Source organism: Penicillium canescens, assembly GCF_028828765.1.
Source record: "Penicillium canescens strain IBT 15451 chromosome Unknown utg000005l_segment0_segment0, whole genome shotgun sequence".
NCBI lineage: Eukaryota > Fungi > Ascomycota > Eurotiomycetes > Eurotiales > Aspergillaceae > Penicillium > Penicillium canescens.
In genome coordinates this window covers 594,863-609,497 of record NW_026703967.1, presented here as the reverse complement: position 1 = coordinate 609,497, position 14,635 = coordinate 594,863, and the positions used below count along the sequence as shown (strand labels likewise).

The 14,635-nt window shown below is 45.6% G+C and overlaps 5 protein-coding genes across 5 annotated transcripts; 2 read left to right on the top strand and 3 right to left on the bottom strand.

Annotated features, from left to right (window-relative positions):
- Positions 1-445: 445 nt before the first annotated feature.
- On the top strand, positions 446-1,642 carry N7446_007851 (pectate lyase superfamily protein domain-containing protein; the record flags this gene model as incomplete). Its single annotated transcript, XM_058516596.1, has 1 exon — positions 446-1,642. One exon carries the CDS (start codon positions 446-448, stop codon positions 1,640-1,642), a length of 1,197 nt encoding a protein of 398 aa, XP_058370242.1.
- A 719-nt stretch (positions 1,643-2,361) lies between these two features.
- N7446_007850 (SUR7/PalI family protein) lies at positions 2,362-3,088 on the bottom strand (the record flags this gene model as incomplete). Its single annotated transcript, XM_058516595.1, has 2 exons — positions 2,362-2,562; positions 2,615-3,088. The coding sequence occupies 2 exons, from the start codon at positions 3,086-3,088 to the stop codon at positions 2,362-2,364; spliced, it is 675 nt and encodes a 224-aa protein (XP_058370241.1).
- A 1,259-nt stretch (positions 3,089-4,347) lies between these two features.
- N7446_007849 (uncharacterized protein) lies at positions 4,348-5,195 on the top strand (the record flags this gene model as incomplete). Its single annotated transcript, XM_058516594.1, has 3 exons — positions 4,348-4,396; positions 4,511-4,885; positions 4,951-5,195. The coding sequence occupies 3 exons, from the start codon at positions 4,348-4,350 to the stop codon at positions 5,193-5,195; spliced, it is 669 nt and encodes a 222-aa protein (XP_058370240.1).
- A 782-nt stretch (positions 5,196-5,977) lies between these two features.
- Positions 5,978-7,241, bottom strand: N7446_007848 (uncharacterized protein; the record flags this gene model as incomplete). Its single annotated transcript, XM_058516593.1, has 3 exons — positions 5,978-6,127; positions 6,179-6,581; positions 6,640-7,241. 3 exons carry the CDS (start codon positions 7,239-7,241, stop codon positions 5,978-5,980), a joined length of 1,155 nt encoding a protein of 384 aa, XP_058370239.1.
- A 1,647-nt stretch (positions 7,242-8,888) lies between these two features.
- On the bottom strand, positions 8,889-9,632 carry N7446_007847 (uncharacterized protein; the record flags this gene model as incomplete). The annotated part of the gene is made up of 1 exon (XM_058516592.1): positions 8,889-9,632. One exon carries the CDS (start codon positions 9,630-9,632, stop codon positions 8,889-8,891), a length of 744 nt encoding a protein of 247 aa, XP_058370238.1.
- Positions 9,633-14,635: the final 5,003 nt, after the last annotated feature.

Genomic DNA, 14,635 nt, shown 5'->3' with positions numbered 1-14,635 from the left:
CCTGTATCGCACCGTAGCGCAACCCGGGTTTCCATGAATATAGGCAGAGCTTTTGTGTCCACGGATAGTTGCGGTCTAGAACATCCTATAGTGTCTGGATCGGGAGGTAGATTACATACGAAAACAGATAGAGTTTTGGGTGCAGTTTCAACAACTACATCATCTAAGGATTCGGAGGATTGAGTCTATCTTATTAGACTTAATCGTGTGACTTATATTCTGTGGCGATATTCAGAAACGTCGTAAATAGATTATGCATTGCCTGCGTCATATTACCGCCACTTGAGATATAAATCCAATGAGTTCGTCATAAGTTTTATTAGGCTACTTTCTCATAATCAATCTGTCCGAGATATTCTAGACATCACTCCTTTTGATTTGATTCATATCTTGCATTCTTACATTTCATTACTAGCACTCCAATTACACTTTTGGAACCAACTGCATGTCGCTAGAAGGCTATTTCAACGTGAAGGACTTCGGTGCAGTTGGCGATGGAAAGCAAAGCGACACTAAGTACATAGAGCGTGCTTTAGCCGCTGCAAATACTCAAGGGGGTGGCGTTGTTTGGTTTCCACCAGGCCTCTACCTGATCGATCAAGGTTCGACCGTCGGAAGAGGTTTCACCATCAGCGACTCAATAACTTTGGCTGGAACCGGAACTGGCAAACCACAGTTCGATGCTGAGCAAGAAATTGACCCCTTTGCAACGAACGGTTCGAAGTTGTTAATCAGAAACACGGATATAATTCCAATTTTTGTTACTGGTTGGGGCTCAGTCATCCGTGATCTCGCGATTTACCACGAACAAGAGAAACTTTCGACGGTGCCATGGGTGCCTACAATATTCAAAGAGGCCATTCATGTATTTGGACATGATGTTCTCTTGAAAAATCTTTACTTACGAAATCCATATGTCGGGGTGGTATCAGAAGGCGTTGGACGGTTAAGCATCGACCGTCTTTTCGGCCAACCACTGGATACGGGGATCGATATCGATCGCGCCACGGACACTGTGAGAATAAGCAACGTCCATTTCTGGCGATTTTGGTCTGCTGCAGAGCCTGTGGCGAAGCACACATTTAACAACGCGAATGCTATCATAAGTCGACGGAACGATAATCCACACTTTTCCAACATCTTCGCAATAGGTTATAAGACTGGGTTTGTATTCCGGAAGTCCGTCTACGGCATCACAAGCAAATTTCGTATCAATAATGCAGATATCGACAATTGCAAATTTGGAATTGTTATTGAAGCGGACGCACAACGGACGACTGGTCAGGCTGTTAACTACACGTTTCAAGGGACGGATGATGAGTCGCAATCTGGCATTAGGATTGAAGCGCCTGATGCAACGGTTCAGTGCGGTAATATTAGAGTACAGAATGTCCAAACAAATGGTATTCTGGTCCTGGGCCCTGCGTCGTTTTTGATGATCGATAATGTTTGGGTCGAATCCTGGGATAAATCAGGTAAAGAGTTTCCTGCCATTGAAGCTGCCGGGGAAGGTGCAGTCGTGTCAGTTGGGTTCAACTTTCTTGCCAGGAATGGGGGGAATATACTGGTGAAAGGAACCTTTGGGGGGAAAGTTCTATACCCAAGTAACAACAACTGGCCTGAAGCTGCGCTATGGTGGTGACAGGCTCCAAGTCCAGGGGAAGGACCTATACGAATTGTGGACTCTACAACACCTGTCGGATGCTCTTTGGACGTATATTGATGGATTTGTGTTTGGTTCACTTATATATGCGAGACTCAGATTGATTTTGCTTTCGCTTTCTCAGTTGCATTTCAGTTGAAATCTCATCAACGACAACAGAAACATCACACGCATCTACAACGGCTGGCTCATTCTAAATATCAGACAGTCATTGTGACACTGTAGGGCGAGTTTATAAATTTCAACCCTATAGAGAGGACTATATGCCCAGATTCCACGAATGCTACTAGATACTGCTGAGGTATCTTTGGTGTCGCCATTACCTTACGATACTGCATGAAACCGGGTCTATAGATGATCCGACGGTGTAGCTTATGTAACTAAGAATGGACCCATAAATAACTAGTGAGAAATAGGGGTAATGAAATACAGAGTCATTGATATGTCCAATTGGCCAGATACAGTACGGGACGTGATTTTGGTGACAGTCTTAATGGCCCCATTTCACAACAGATTTAGACATACGAGCCCATGGGAAGATAGCAGTCGGTTGAGGGCAGAATGGCTTTATAATTAGGCCAAAATAAATAAATAACAGCGGGGAAAAGGGAGTAGTAGATTCGGCGAGATGAACAATCTGCCCAACCTAGATGAGCCATCCACTGCCTTTTCATCACCACCCTTATTTGAAGTCAAAATCAGCAGCAGCACATTTCAACCAGCCATACGAGTAGGGCAGAAATAGAAAATACGACAGCGAGCCACGCTGCGGTGAATGTTTGAGCCCCTAGATTAGCATGGGCACCCAATGGCTGCAAGACGCTTTGAATACTACCAGTTATTAAGCCATATATCACCGTCACACCAATGGTTGCACCAGTGATAAAAAGCGATGCTAACTTGATCATAGTGAGCACACTCAGTCAAAAAGTATCGAAATTTGGTACTTACGAAAGAAGAAGCGACGAGCAATATTTTCCCTTTGGAAAACATTATCAAGATAACTTGGATAATAATCGCAGCTACAGTAAAAGTCAACCCTAAGATGTAGGCTGAGATTGTCCAGCGTGAAAGGTCGTGGTAGCCGGCAAGGACTTTGTTATCGTCTTTTGGTAGAATTTTATTGATTTGCTCGGACGCTGATCCGAAGAGCCCCAACAGGTCAAACGAAAACGAAGTACTTGGCTGGGAACAGTTTGAAAAAGCCCCCGTGCTGTTATCTCCCTCGCAGTAGCCCCAGAGGCCAACGGCATAATATGCGGGAAGATGTAATTTAAGATCTTCGGATAGAGTTTGGAGATGGTCGCCAACCTGACCGGCTGTAGTCTGTGCCGCGGTAGAGGCTTGCGCTATGTCACTCGCGGTAATTTTCGTCTCACTGTTGGCCGCGTTGGAAACTTCATTCGTGACGCTGGATGTATCCATACTAGTGGTGCTAATTGACCGGCGTAGATGGAAATTGCCGAGCACTGGAAAATCGGTCAAGTTCACCTAACACTCTGAAATAAGTCGGCCGTCAACAAAGCGGCCGAGTAAATTACCTTTACAAAATAAAAGCCCGACGGAGAGGACGACGATGTGCATCCGGCAAAAACTATAGCAAGACAGATCAAGCTCGCGGTGGAAAGAAGTAAAGGACAAAGCTTTCCCAGAACCTTCATTGTGTGCCAGAGCATATTTTATATTATTGGAAGAAAGAGCTCAAACTGCTAGTGAAGTAAATAACAGAAGAACAATAATTTTTGTGGACGAGGAGGAATTCGTAGTCTTTATGGGAGACCAGTTCTTTGGGAATGTACACGCCAATGGTCTTTGCACACCATGAAATAGAGATCAGTTTGAAACAGTGATATCTTAGCACCGTGCATAGCTACCTACCTAAAAGCCTCATTTAGTGAAGTAGGGGTAAGAATAACCACAGTTACAATGAAAGGCAAATTAGTGGGCAAGCCAGCAGTAGCAAGGGCCATCAATTCCCTGCTCCTACGGGCCTTGCCAATCGCAAATGCATCATGTATAGAGAAAATCTGGGTCATCTGATAGCCACTGGTGAAATTAGGTTTCGGAGTTTAGTGGGTCAAGGAAGTAACAAACTTATTCAATAGAAATGGTAAAAGCTCTTCCGGAACGAGTCATAGGGCAGCGCTTTCGTGTCTTTCGCAACACATATCTACGGAACAGATAAGAAACACCCAAATCAGCTTGCACAGCCTCTGGAGTGGGAAGCAGATGATAGACATTATAGCCAGACACTTGTGGCCAGGCAATTTTACTCATTCCAGCCGCCTAATTCCGAGGAACCTATCGGCAGAATATTATCGCTGGGCATATCGGGCTTTACCTTGGGAAAATTAGGGAGTCAGTGATGGTCTCACATATAAATAGAAACGGATAGTGTCTTGAGATGAAATTACGAACAACTACTGTTGACTCTAGATACAGGTCGTAGGGCGAGGAAGCAAAAGAAAGGAGGCTTGCTCGCGTTCTGGGAACCCAGATAGACTATGTATGCCCCGCATGTCACCTCTCCTCCACTTCACGTGTCTTTATAATGCACATCCCTGACGGAGCCGGTCATATCTCCTGGGAGCATATATCTATGTAGGGCATCAACGTTACCCGTTTCCAACAAGGCTTTATGTCAGCTTACTCACATTGTTAGAATAATGTATATAAATATCGATATGAGCCCTGATTTTGTGTTTACGACCGGCGCATTGCACGAACCTTCAGGTATGACATGACATTAAGTGCGACAGAAGATTAGTTGCTAATCAAACCCAATGCAGGCTCCCTTCCTCTAATTCTTTGGCTAGTTAAAATCATATTCTCCCCATACTGTCCCAGGACGAGGCAACATGGCCGCTGCTGGGCCTTTGTGTGATGAATCCAAGGAAAGGAGCTCGATCGATAATCCTATTATGATCGATGACGACAAACGCTCCGACAAGCAGAGTATATCAAAACAAGATAATTCTGATGGGGACACTGAGCCTTTGAGTACGCCAGTATTCTGGGGGTGTTTGGGTGACGGCGGCCTCCACGTTCCACCGGACAACTCCGAGTCCCCACTGACGGATTCGACTTCTGGTTTGGCGCCATCCAAATCTACACATGATCAAAGATTAGATTGTATTCATTCCCCCTCACTTGGACCGACTACTTGCTCTCTTGCAAAAGAGGAAAGATCTGGAGCCGTCGAGATTGCCAAAGGTGGAGAAGGTACGTTTGTTTGAAGCGATAAAAACAACTCCTTAACACATGTTTCGCTAACGAGATTTTCCAAGGAGCCTCACAAACCAAAGATGAAAGCTTTTATTGGACAGCAGAGGTCCCGCCATCTTGCAATCAACTCTACTTTTCGAGGTTCGGTCAAGGTGATGGATCGGAAACATCTATCGAGACTAGCCAGCCCGACAATGACCATCCGGCCCGTCAACAAGGGTCCAGTAAACGCAAAAGGGTACATAAAGGAGAGGATGATTCTGGGAATAGGCGATCAAAGCGCCTGGCGAACAATGCAAAAACATGATGAGATGAGCAGTGAAGGGTCCCTTGCCAGGGATTTCGGGGCTCTTATGCTGCGGGACCAGGAAGTGCTTAACATATACACCCTCTCCCCCAGTTAATCACTCCTCAGTTAATCACTCCCCAGTTAATCACTCTCCGCTAGTTCGTCACTCTAAACGCTATCCTTCATTTACATGCCCCGTTTGTCTATCCTTCACCGAGCTTAAATGGTGAATATGCCAAGGCGAGCTATGAAGCCCCAATATAAGGATAAAATCTATCGAGGCGGATGAAGCTAGCTTACCTAGAAATTTACAGTATCTTGGGAACAGTCCTTGGCTGCAAAGAATATTGTGCACAAGACCGTACTGCTTCGGCATAATGGGATAATGCCTCAGCATTTTCATTTCACATCTTATACTCTCCGGCTTCCCAGTCACAAGTCTCCAATCCTTGCCTACTTACAATAGCAAGACTGGTCTTGCCAAGCAATCACAATTATGCGACAAGTTATACAGCAGGAATCGAGGACCTCATTTTTCTTTATCTAGGATGCCAACACAACATGTTATTTGAAAATGAACTTGGTTCTTCGTAAAGGCTTATATATAATGCATGATTTTCAACTCATTCCAATAATTGTCCCATCTCTTTATTGCATTATGTGTAAGCAGAGGCTCTTGCAAAGGTAATTTCACGCCAAGAGTGGTTTGTGCAACCTAATGGAGAGAACAACCGCATCAAGTTCTTTCCCTGGCTGGCTAGGCCGAACTGAAGAAAAGCCCACCTGGCTGAAGGATATTTCTAAGCTCCAGAAGTAACCGCTTGGAAAATGCTTTCTTTGTACTGCCCGATTGTGTATTCCATGACTTGGCGAAGTGTTCTCAGAAGAGATTTGGTATGTTTAATATTTGCGGTGCAGCCGTCCAAGTCAGATAAAGGACCCCAGATGCGCTGAAGAAACAATATTTAGCCATTGAAAGAGTCCTGAAGCGTATTACTTACTACTTCTTCCAGAACGCCAGATCCTTCAACCCCGGTTGCAATATAGAATTTCCAGTCCTCCCCAACAGCAGTGCAACCAACAAGTGGTGGCAAGTCTTTCACATTCTTGCGTTGTGCGAAAGCCCACATCAGTAGACCTGTCATCCATACCCCAAGCTGGACTTGCGCCTCTACCAAGTTTCCGTCCGCGGCTTTAATCTCAATGCCGGGGCCCAGAACACGTTTCCCGGTGTGCGGATGGGCCATATGGCTGAAGCATTTCCCTGGTGTATTGAGCCCCGCCTGTTCATAGTCTACTTTCCAAAAGTCCACAGGCAGACCGACAACTAGGTCCACTTTGCGATTGTATGTATCGCGGGCAGTGTAGCGAGGTTGGTACTGAGGGTCAACGGACTCTGTTTGACTACAAGAGATTAGCAACAAAGCAGTAGGGCACACAGGGTCTTCGTGGTTTGACATACATGCTCCAACACTCTAATGGCAGTTCCGCAATGGCCCCCTCCAACAGTGGCAGTGCGACCTTGTTCAACCAGGAACCTTCACTGCGCAGTTCAGTAGCACATTGACACGACGCGTTCGAGGTTTTCCGAGCAACATCTTCATCTGGGCCGAACTCAGAACCCTGTATTAGAGTTGCCAGTAGCTGACTGGCAGCGACGCTTTTCGGGTCGGTAGATTCATGTACGTAGACGACCCGGGGGGTTGCGGCGGCTAGTTCTGCTTTCACGCGTGATGGACTAGATGAACGTGACCTCCCACCTCGACTAGCCACGGAACTTGATGGGGCCAGAGAGGTGATGTCGTCAGGTAGGCGGACGGAAATGGTGGATCCTGTTTCGGAACCAGTTCGATAGCGTCTCTTCGAAGGATCTGGCTGCGGCATCGGATTTTCGGCTCCAGATAGCGACCTTTTGCGTTTGTTCTGGATCGCTGGGGTTGAAGGAGGCGTCGTTAGGTTGCTCACCAGTTCCTCGAACCGATCGCTGTTGGGCGGGGTTTTGGGCACGCTCCTTGCAACTTCCTCGATCCAGGACAATATCGCGACGTTTTGCCCAGCACACATCAGGGCGGACTAGACGCAACATGGTATGCCCCAAAGTTTACTATTTCTATTCTTCGTCGTCGGAGGACGCGCGGTAAGTCAAAATCTGGACAAGATGAGTTCTTGGGGCCGCCTAACGGATTGACCGTTGCTGGAGCAACCGCCGACTGATGATGTTGACAGATCACGTGGGTTTGTTTTGCGTTTCGGTCAGCTGACTCGCACCGAGGCTCTTAACAGGCTGACATTCATATTGTCGATGATAGGCGGCGGATCGGTAATACTTCCGACGAAGCAAATGGCTGATCATCAAGAAATACTGTACATTACTCTCTTAATTCAACTCTATCTTCACTCTGCATCCTATACATTTAGACGCTCCGTTCTCAGTAACCTTTTCTGAGTAGATACTATCCGAAATGGGATGTAGCGGTGATTTTCCTCTCCCACTTATGTAAAAGGTTACAATTGGAGAGCCCGTTCTCTCGGGGACATTAGCATCTCAACTGAGATTAATTGTTTTTAAATGATCATGGGAATTTACATGAGAGTTTTATAAAATTACGTCCCGCATATTCCACCGATGCCAAATTATGTCCTTGCGAGGGAGCCTCACCATGACAGGTGGCAGCTGTCCCACTATCTCCTCTGCTTTGCTTTGACTATGGAGCACCCTGTAAAACTTGAATAATAACGCATGGAGAAAGCTTGTAAGGTAAAGAGCGTAAGTTCTTTCTCGGGCCTAGAGTTGTGGTGATCGAAGATTGGCTGGAAATTTCACGGCAAGGCCGCCTAGGATTCTTGTCAAATTGATGAGGTTTCGGTATAAAATATAATACTGTAAGGTCAATGAACGGTCTAGCAATACCTTTTCTTCGGAAAGGGTTCGCCAATTCGACGTGCCTTAATTATGGTACGCCAGGAAGAGTCGAGAACCGGCAGCCACTTGCGGCCAGATCGATAAGTGCCGGCAAAATATATGGGAGGCTCCTACGAATCTTTGCCTAGGAATAGAGCGTACCTATTAACGAAGCTGGGAACCGGACACTACTGGTTGTCAACCTACGGCAAGGCTTTCCGATTCCGAGATGATGACCTGTGCATCTGTGGCGAGCGGAAAAGTATATACTATGTAGTGCTGAATTGCCCGCATCTGAGAGAATTACGACGGGCGCGGGAGCTCCGAAGAAAGGTTGGCGACGCGTTCAACACTGTTGGGAAGACCGGGGGAGATAGCGAAGCTCTACTTACCCTTTAATGTTACTATAGCAATACATGATGGATACCTTACTGAGTCTTTTACCTCGTTCAGTATTATCCTATTTAGACTTGCAACAGAGGAATAGCTATATACAGCTTAGCGCAACATATGATTAGTGTTTGAAATAGCTCCTTTATGTCCGATAGAAAAGGCGAAAGCGGTCGCTATTATACTCTACAGTATAGACTTTCGTAGTTGGATCGGTTACTGTATTGGCGTGACACAAGAGGTATCAGCAAATGCCTTTTGAGCCGAACTTCACGACTACATGCTCGCCGCTGCGATTATGAGCTTCATTGAATCCTCGACCTTCTTTTCATACTGTAGCTGCCACGATGCAAAATAATTTAAACTTCTGACCTTATTTTTTGAAGGACGTTCGCATAAGAGTTTTACTATAGGAATAGTTACCTCGTGACCCAAACAACACTAGTACTCGTGACGAGATTATCTTCCATAGTGGCCGTAGATAGCATGCTAGTAGACGGAGTGCCGGTAGATGAAGTGCTGGTAGACGGAGTGCTGGTAGACGGAGTGCTGGTAGACGGAGTGCTGGTAGACGGAGTGCTGGTAGACGGAGTGCTGGTAGACGGAGTGCTGGTAGACGGAGTGCTGGTAGACGAAGTGCTGGTAGATGGAGTGCTGGTAGATGGAGTCCTAGCAGATTGAGTGCCGGTAGATAGTTTACTGGTAGATGAGTAGGAGGGCGAATTCGTTTTGTTCCATTTTCCAGTTGCAACACACCAGCTACCGGTCTTTAATCCATTATTGAGCACACAGGACGCTTGGTTCCCATTTTTATTGGTAAAAGTGGCCAGTCCCGTGTGGTTCACCTGGATCCAAGCAGCGGGTAAGCCATCTTCAGTACCGCATACGTCGACGTTGAGCACATTCAATTCATGACGGTTGCTCTTGTCGACCACACTGAGCTCTAGCAAACTGTTAACAGTGTTCTGAAGTTTCAATTGAGCTTGCCTACTTGAACAATCAACTCCATTGAGAAGGCCAAAAGACGCAGAGTAACCCGTGCAGCCATAATTATCGTTAGACCATATCAGACATTGCCCATCATGATCTATTACCTCAAGGGTTCCGGCTTGGGAAATTCCTGCCTGAATAATCGCTAGAATTGCAATTAGGAAAGAATGCATCTTCGAAAGACCTTTAGGAACGATAGGCTATCTTGACTTGGATGGATGGAATTAAAAGCACACTGCGCGGCTTTAAATATGAGTTGTATGCACAAGAGTATACGTTGGCACACGGAGCATCGAGACAGTTTTCTTGAGGGACATCTGGAAAACCATGACATGAAGCCTCAAACGCGACTAGATGAACATTCCAAGCGATTTATGCTTTTATATGACTTCTGCTATTCCAAACTACCATAACAGGGCAGAAACTGGGGGATGAATTAGCGCGACAACGCTTTTAAACGAGGCGGAAAGTGAGGGCCTAACCTCCTACTGCACAGATCTCAACCACCAGGCTTGGCAAGAAATTACGGATTCGGGGGTGTAATCTAGCACGCTTTTATTATGCTACTTTGAGGCTTTTTGAGCATTGAAGGTCAATTATGAACTTGAAGAATGCGATCGACGATGAGCAGCAATACAGGACAGGGAAGGGAGCATCGGAATCGGTTTCACCACTTACAAACAATGATTCCTTTCCGAATCCTGTCCCGAAACACGCTATACAGTATTCTCGAACAGTCGTCAATAACAGCTTAAATATAGCTTTTGTATCGGACTCGAATGGTCTCCAGCATTTGTAGAACGCGTGGTCATGCAAACAGGCCAAACAGACTGGTGCCTGCTCATTTGGAGACATGGCAGGGATTCGAATTCCTTACCTGATCCAGAGCCGCGTCCCTGCATGGTTCCCCAAGAGGAAAGCCCGAATTTCCATCTATTACAGCTCTTTTTTATTGTACCTCTTAATTTTGCTTTGCTCATTCTCTCTCTACGTACCGCGAGACTCCTGGGAACTGTGATCTTGGGCCTAGGAGACTACCTAGTATGTGAATTATTGGTGGGTTGTGCCATATAAATTAAATATCAGCACCCCTTTACCTTCTTTTTATTATAATTTATCTCTCGGCCTACTGAGCGACTGCGCTGAGCATATTCATATTCACTGTCACTATGGTAAGTACAGTCATCTACATCTACAGTTTATGATTTTGAACAATGCCACTAAGCAACACAAAGTTATTGTGGCTTTCTTGAAGACGATATACCTTATCAGGTGCCACAGGATTGTTGATGATACGACGAAATTTTTGGTAGAAGGAGTCGTAGGCGCGAAAGAGAGCGAAATCAGAGAAAATTTGCCGTGGGTATTCGATGGATGGAGTCTACCTCAATCCATTGAACTCAACAGGGACTTGTATGGGTGGTTCGAATGCGGGCTCAAAGTCACTTTGGAGGCAAAGTGTAAGGCGAAGAAAGACCGGCACCTGGACGTTGTGTGCATTTTAAGGGCCACCCCAAGTGTAAAAGATGATAAGGAATTTGATCTTCACGTAGCTCTTTGGCTTAAATCCGAAGTGCTTGAGAAAATCGCTCCTTGCCAGCTTAAAAGTTACAACACAGATCCGGGTATGTATGTCAGCGACAAGGGGAACTCCAAAAGGCTAATTGCCACTCAAAGGTGCTATCGATTTTAAAAATCTCCCGGGTCCTAAGAGAAAAGCAGGCATGAAGAGTGCTAAGCCAATAAGCCCGCGACGCCGGCACTCCCTCAGAATTCGAAATCTACGCCAGATGCAAGAATAAGATTCATTACTTTTGGGGGTTCAAATCCGAAGCAAGCACATTACATAGCAAATCAAGCGACGCAAAATGTTGGGCGATGTCAAGGAGGTACAGTACAGGATGGATCGGAAACATTTTCACCATATAAAGTACTACTGTACACGTAGTTACTTGATGAATGGCGTGTTCGTTATTTTCGAAATAGCAGACATAAAGTCCTTTAAAGATAACTATATGTTACTGTAATCCAAGTACAAAGTGGGAGAAGATGCAGCTATGCTACTTGGCGTTTGGGGATCCTGGGACGTAGCAGTGATAATAGAATCTGTTGCATCGATCGATGAGTCAATTGACGACGACGACGACTGGCCTGCCGCTATGGAACCATCCAGCGCCGATGGCCGAATAGATACACACGAACAGCTCGTCTCATCTAATTGAGTTGAGACTTTTTGACGATATCTTGCCATGTAGGTTTTCTTTGCAGCCTGCGGGAAACGGGAGGCTACGATGGTGAGATCACTACAGAAGAGCTTCGAACTTTGTACGCCTATTTGCAGTCAGCCATTGCACTTTATGATCAGAACGGGAAACTGACAGCGGGAAAACACATCCTCGAAGCCTTTCATGCATTTCGAGGAAGGGAAAACGATTTTTGTTTCCCGTCAAGAACGTAATGGCCAAGGTCGCCACGTGAGTAGGTTGGATCCAAATTTGGAATAGGTCACAGGCATTTTCAGCAAAATCTTTGCTCTGGTGCTGCGCATTGGCTGTGCTGGCTAATTGATCATAGAAAGTTGGAGAATCATCTTAATATGATAAGATGACAAGAACCGGGGCTAGTTTTTTTCTAGTTTAAATACTTTCAAATCTAGCTACTAGCTCATAGGCGTTTATATAAGGTTGCCCTGCCACGAGCCTCACAACAACGTCCCAAAGCTGAAACATTCGAAGTATAGTAAAATCACTTCGAGACTTGCTGATGGTCGCCTTCAGCCCAGTATCCTCAAAAGCCCCCTTTTCATTTTATCCCCTCATGAAGATGAGGTATTGATGGTAGAACTCTCTTACCTCTCAGAAAGCCGCTTTTTCTCACCTCGCAAAAGCACATGCAGATTTCTATTGAAATTTTCAACGTTTGAGCTCTCCTCTCCTTGGAGTTCCTATAAAGGGTGTGTTTGCCCGCCCTCTATCCTTTATCAGTCGACCTGATTTCCAAATATGCAAGCTTGTTTTGTGGGACTCGAAATGACAATCGTTCAAAAGACTCTCATTTTGTTCGCCATAATTTCCCAAGTGGTCAGTCAGCTGAGTCTGAATCCGTCTAATTGTGCTGATATTTCACAGCTTGGCGGTCCAACAATCAATGGCAGTCTGGGAGGCTTAGGTTCCAGAGCGGTGAGTGATGAGGTATCTTTGGTTCTCAAGCTAGTTACCGAGACATAAAAGATATTAAATTTCTCTGCCTTCCCTGCTTCTGATCGTTCGCCGACAATGTCCACAGAGAAACGCAGTGTAAACCCTCCTGGCCTGCTTGCTACCTCCCATGGAGCCTAAGTTTCTCAAATAGATGACGCCAGTCACTGATTGTGACTGGACATATGGAGTTGCATATACAAAGCTGACCAGAGAAGAGAATATCGACCGCCGTCTCGAAAATATCAAGGATTTGGATACTTGCACGAGGGTGGCGTACTTAAACCAATCTGGCTTTTCCCTTTGTAACAATGTGCCTCTCTTTGACATCAAAAAATCGTTTCTTCTGAAACCGCTTTTACTTGCTTGGGACAGAATCCTGACCTTATCACTACCGAGTGCGAGAATCTCATTGAACCTGCAAAGCAGCTGTCGGCAGCTTGCAGTTATGGAAATAATTACACATTTTGAGTATTGGATGGAAAGATCAAGAATGGGACAGAGCAGGTGCCCTACCATCTTAGAGTCGCTGCCCAAGGCTGGTAGCCTTTTATATAGGTTCGCAAATTCAGGCGGATTACTATAACACCATTCGAGAAATTGGCTTAGATACTTGTGCTGTTGAAGGTTCCCGAGAAAGTCAATTCTACTATACGAATCAGTGACGCTATCCATCAACCTCCGCGTCATTGTTCTGCGAATGACTTGACAACCTGCTGGGACACGGTTTTTCCAGCAATTGCTCTTCGTTGTTGAGCTGAATCAAATTTGCGCCGGATATTTTCAGCTCCACGTTCGTGGGGAAACGGATTCGGGATGCGATAACAAAACCTGCGTTAGCCCGCGAACATGTTCTCTAGAATCTGTGGCATACCATGTTGTCTGAATAAGCATGTTGAACGACGAATAACCTTCCAGCGATTTGCACAGCGTAATGTGATAGGATTGTCCAGATAACGATAATGATTAGTTGGAGCTGCCAGAGTCAGAATGGAAGGCAAAAGATGGGGCTTCTGCTCGGCAGAGGTCAGAATCTACCTCCAATAATAGTAGCCAACAACCTATAACAACCCCCAGGATTGCAATGAGCAGAACAACGGCTGCCACTCCATACGTGCAGTATAAAGCCCAACGTAGCTGTGATCGAGTACGGGAATGTGCCATTGTATTCCCATTTAACCACCACAGGAAAATAGCCAGACCCAGATAGTCCACAAAGACAAGGAAGAGTAAGATGAACTGTAGTGGATGATAAGTGTAGTTACCTATCAACGTGGCCATAATCTTTAGCAAGCATGAACAGAGCGCAATTGACGGTAAACATATTCTCCATATGTATGGTACCTCAAGGAGGGCTCGCAACAGAATTATCATTCGAAGATACTGGCATTTGGTGATTAACAGCAAATTAGGGGAATAGCATGATAGTACTCACTCCAAGTGAAGATGGAAATAAGCTTGTAACCCCGACTATCACTTCCATTTCATTACCAATTGGTCTGACCCAGCTTAATCCTACGAGAACCGCCTGTAGAACAATCATAGGCACAGATAATGCAAGGTCAAGCTTCTGGTATAAAGAGCTTTCTTGAAGTGCTCGGTAGGACAACACGAGCCGGACGAAGCACAGAAAGAGGAATACAGTGGCTAGTGCTGCGTACACTGGAGCTGGGATGTCCATAATTGGCTTGAGGTAAGCGTGCGAATAAACAAGGAGTTTCAATTTATCGTTGAAGGGACACAGTGCGTTATAGATAATTTCTGCGAACCATAAGTCATAGATTCCGACGTATGCAGCCGTCGCCGCCTTAAATTGCTGATCATCGGGCGGCATTACTTCTCCTAGGAACCATTTAGACCCTTGTAAGCCCCGAAAAATATGTTGAAAGATAAAGGGCTAAGAGCAGTTGGCCATTATTTATGAACTTGTGGATATGCTAAAGAATAAAGAGCAGATGAGAACTCTAGCCTCCAGCGAC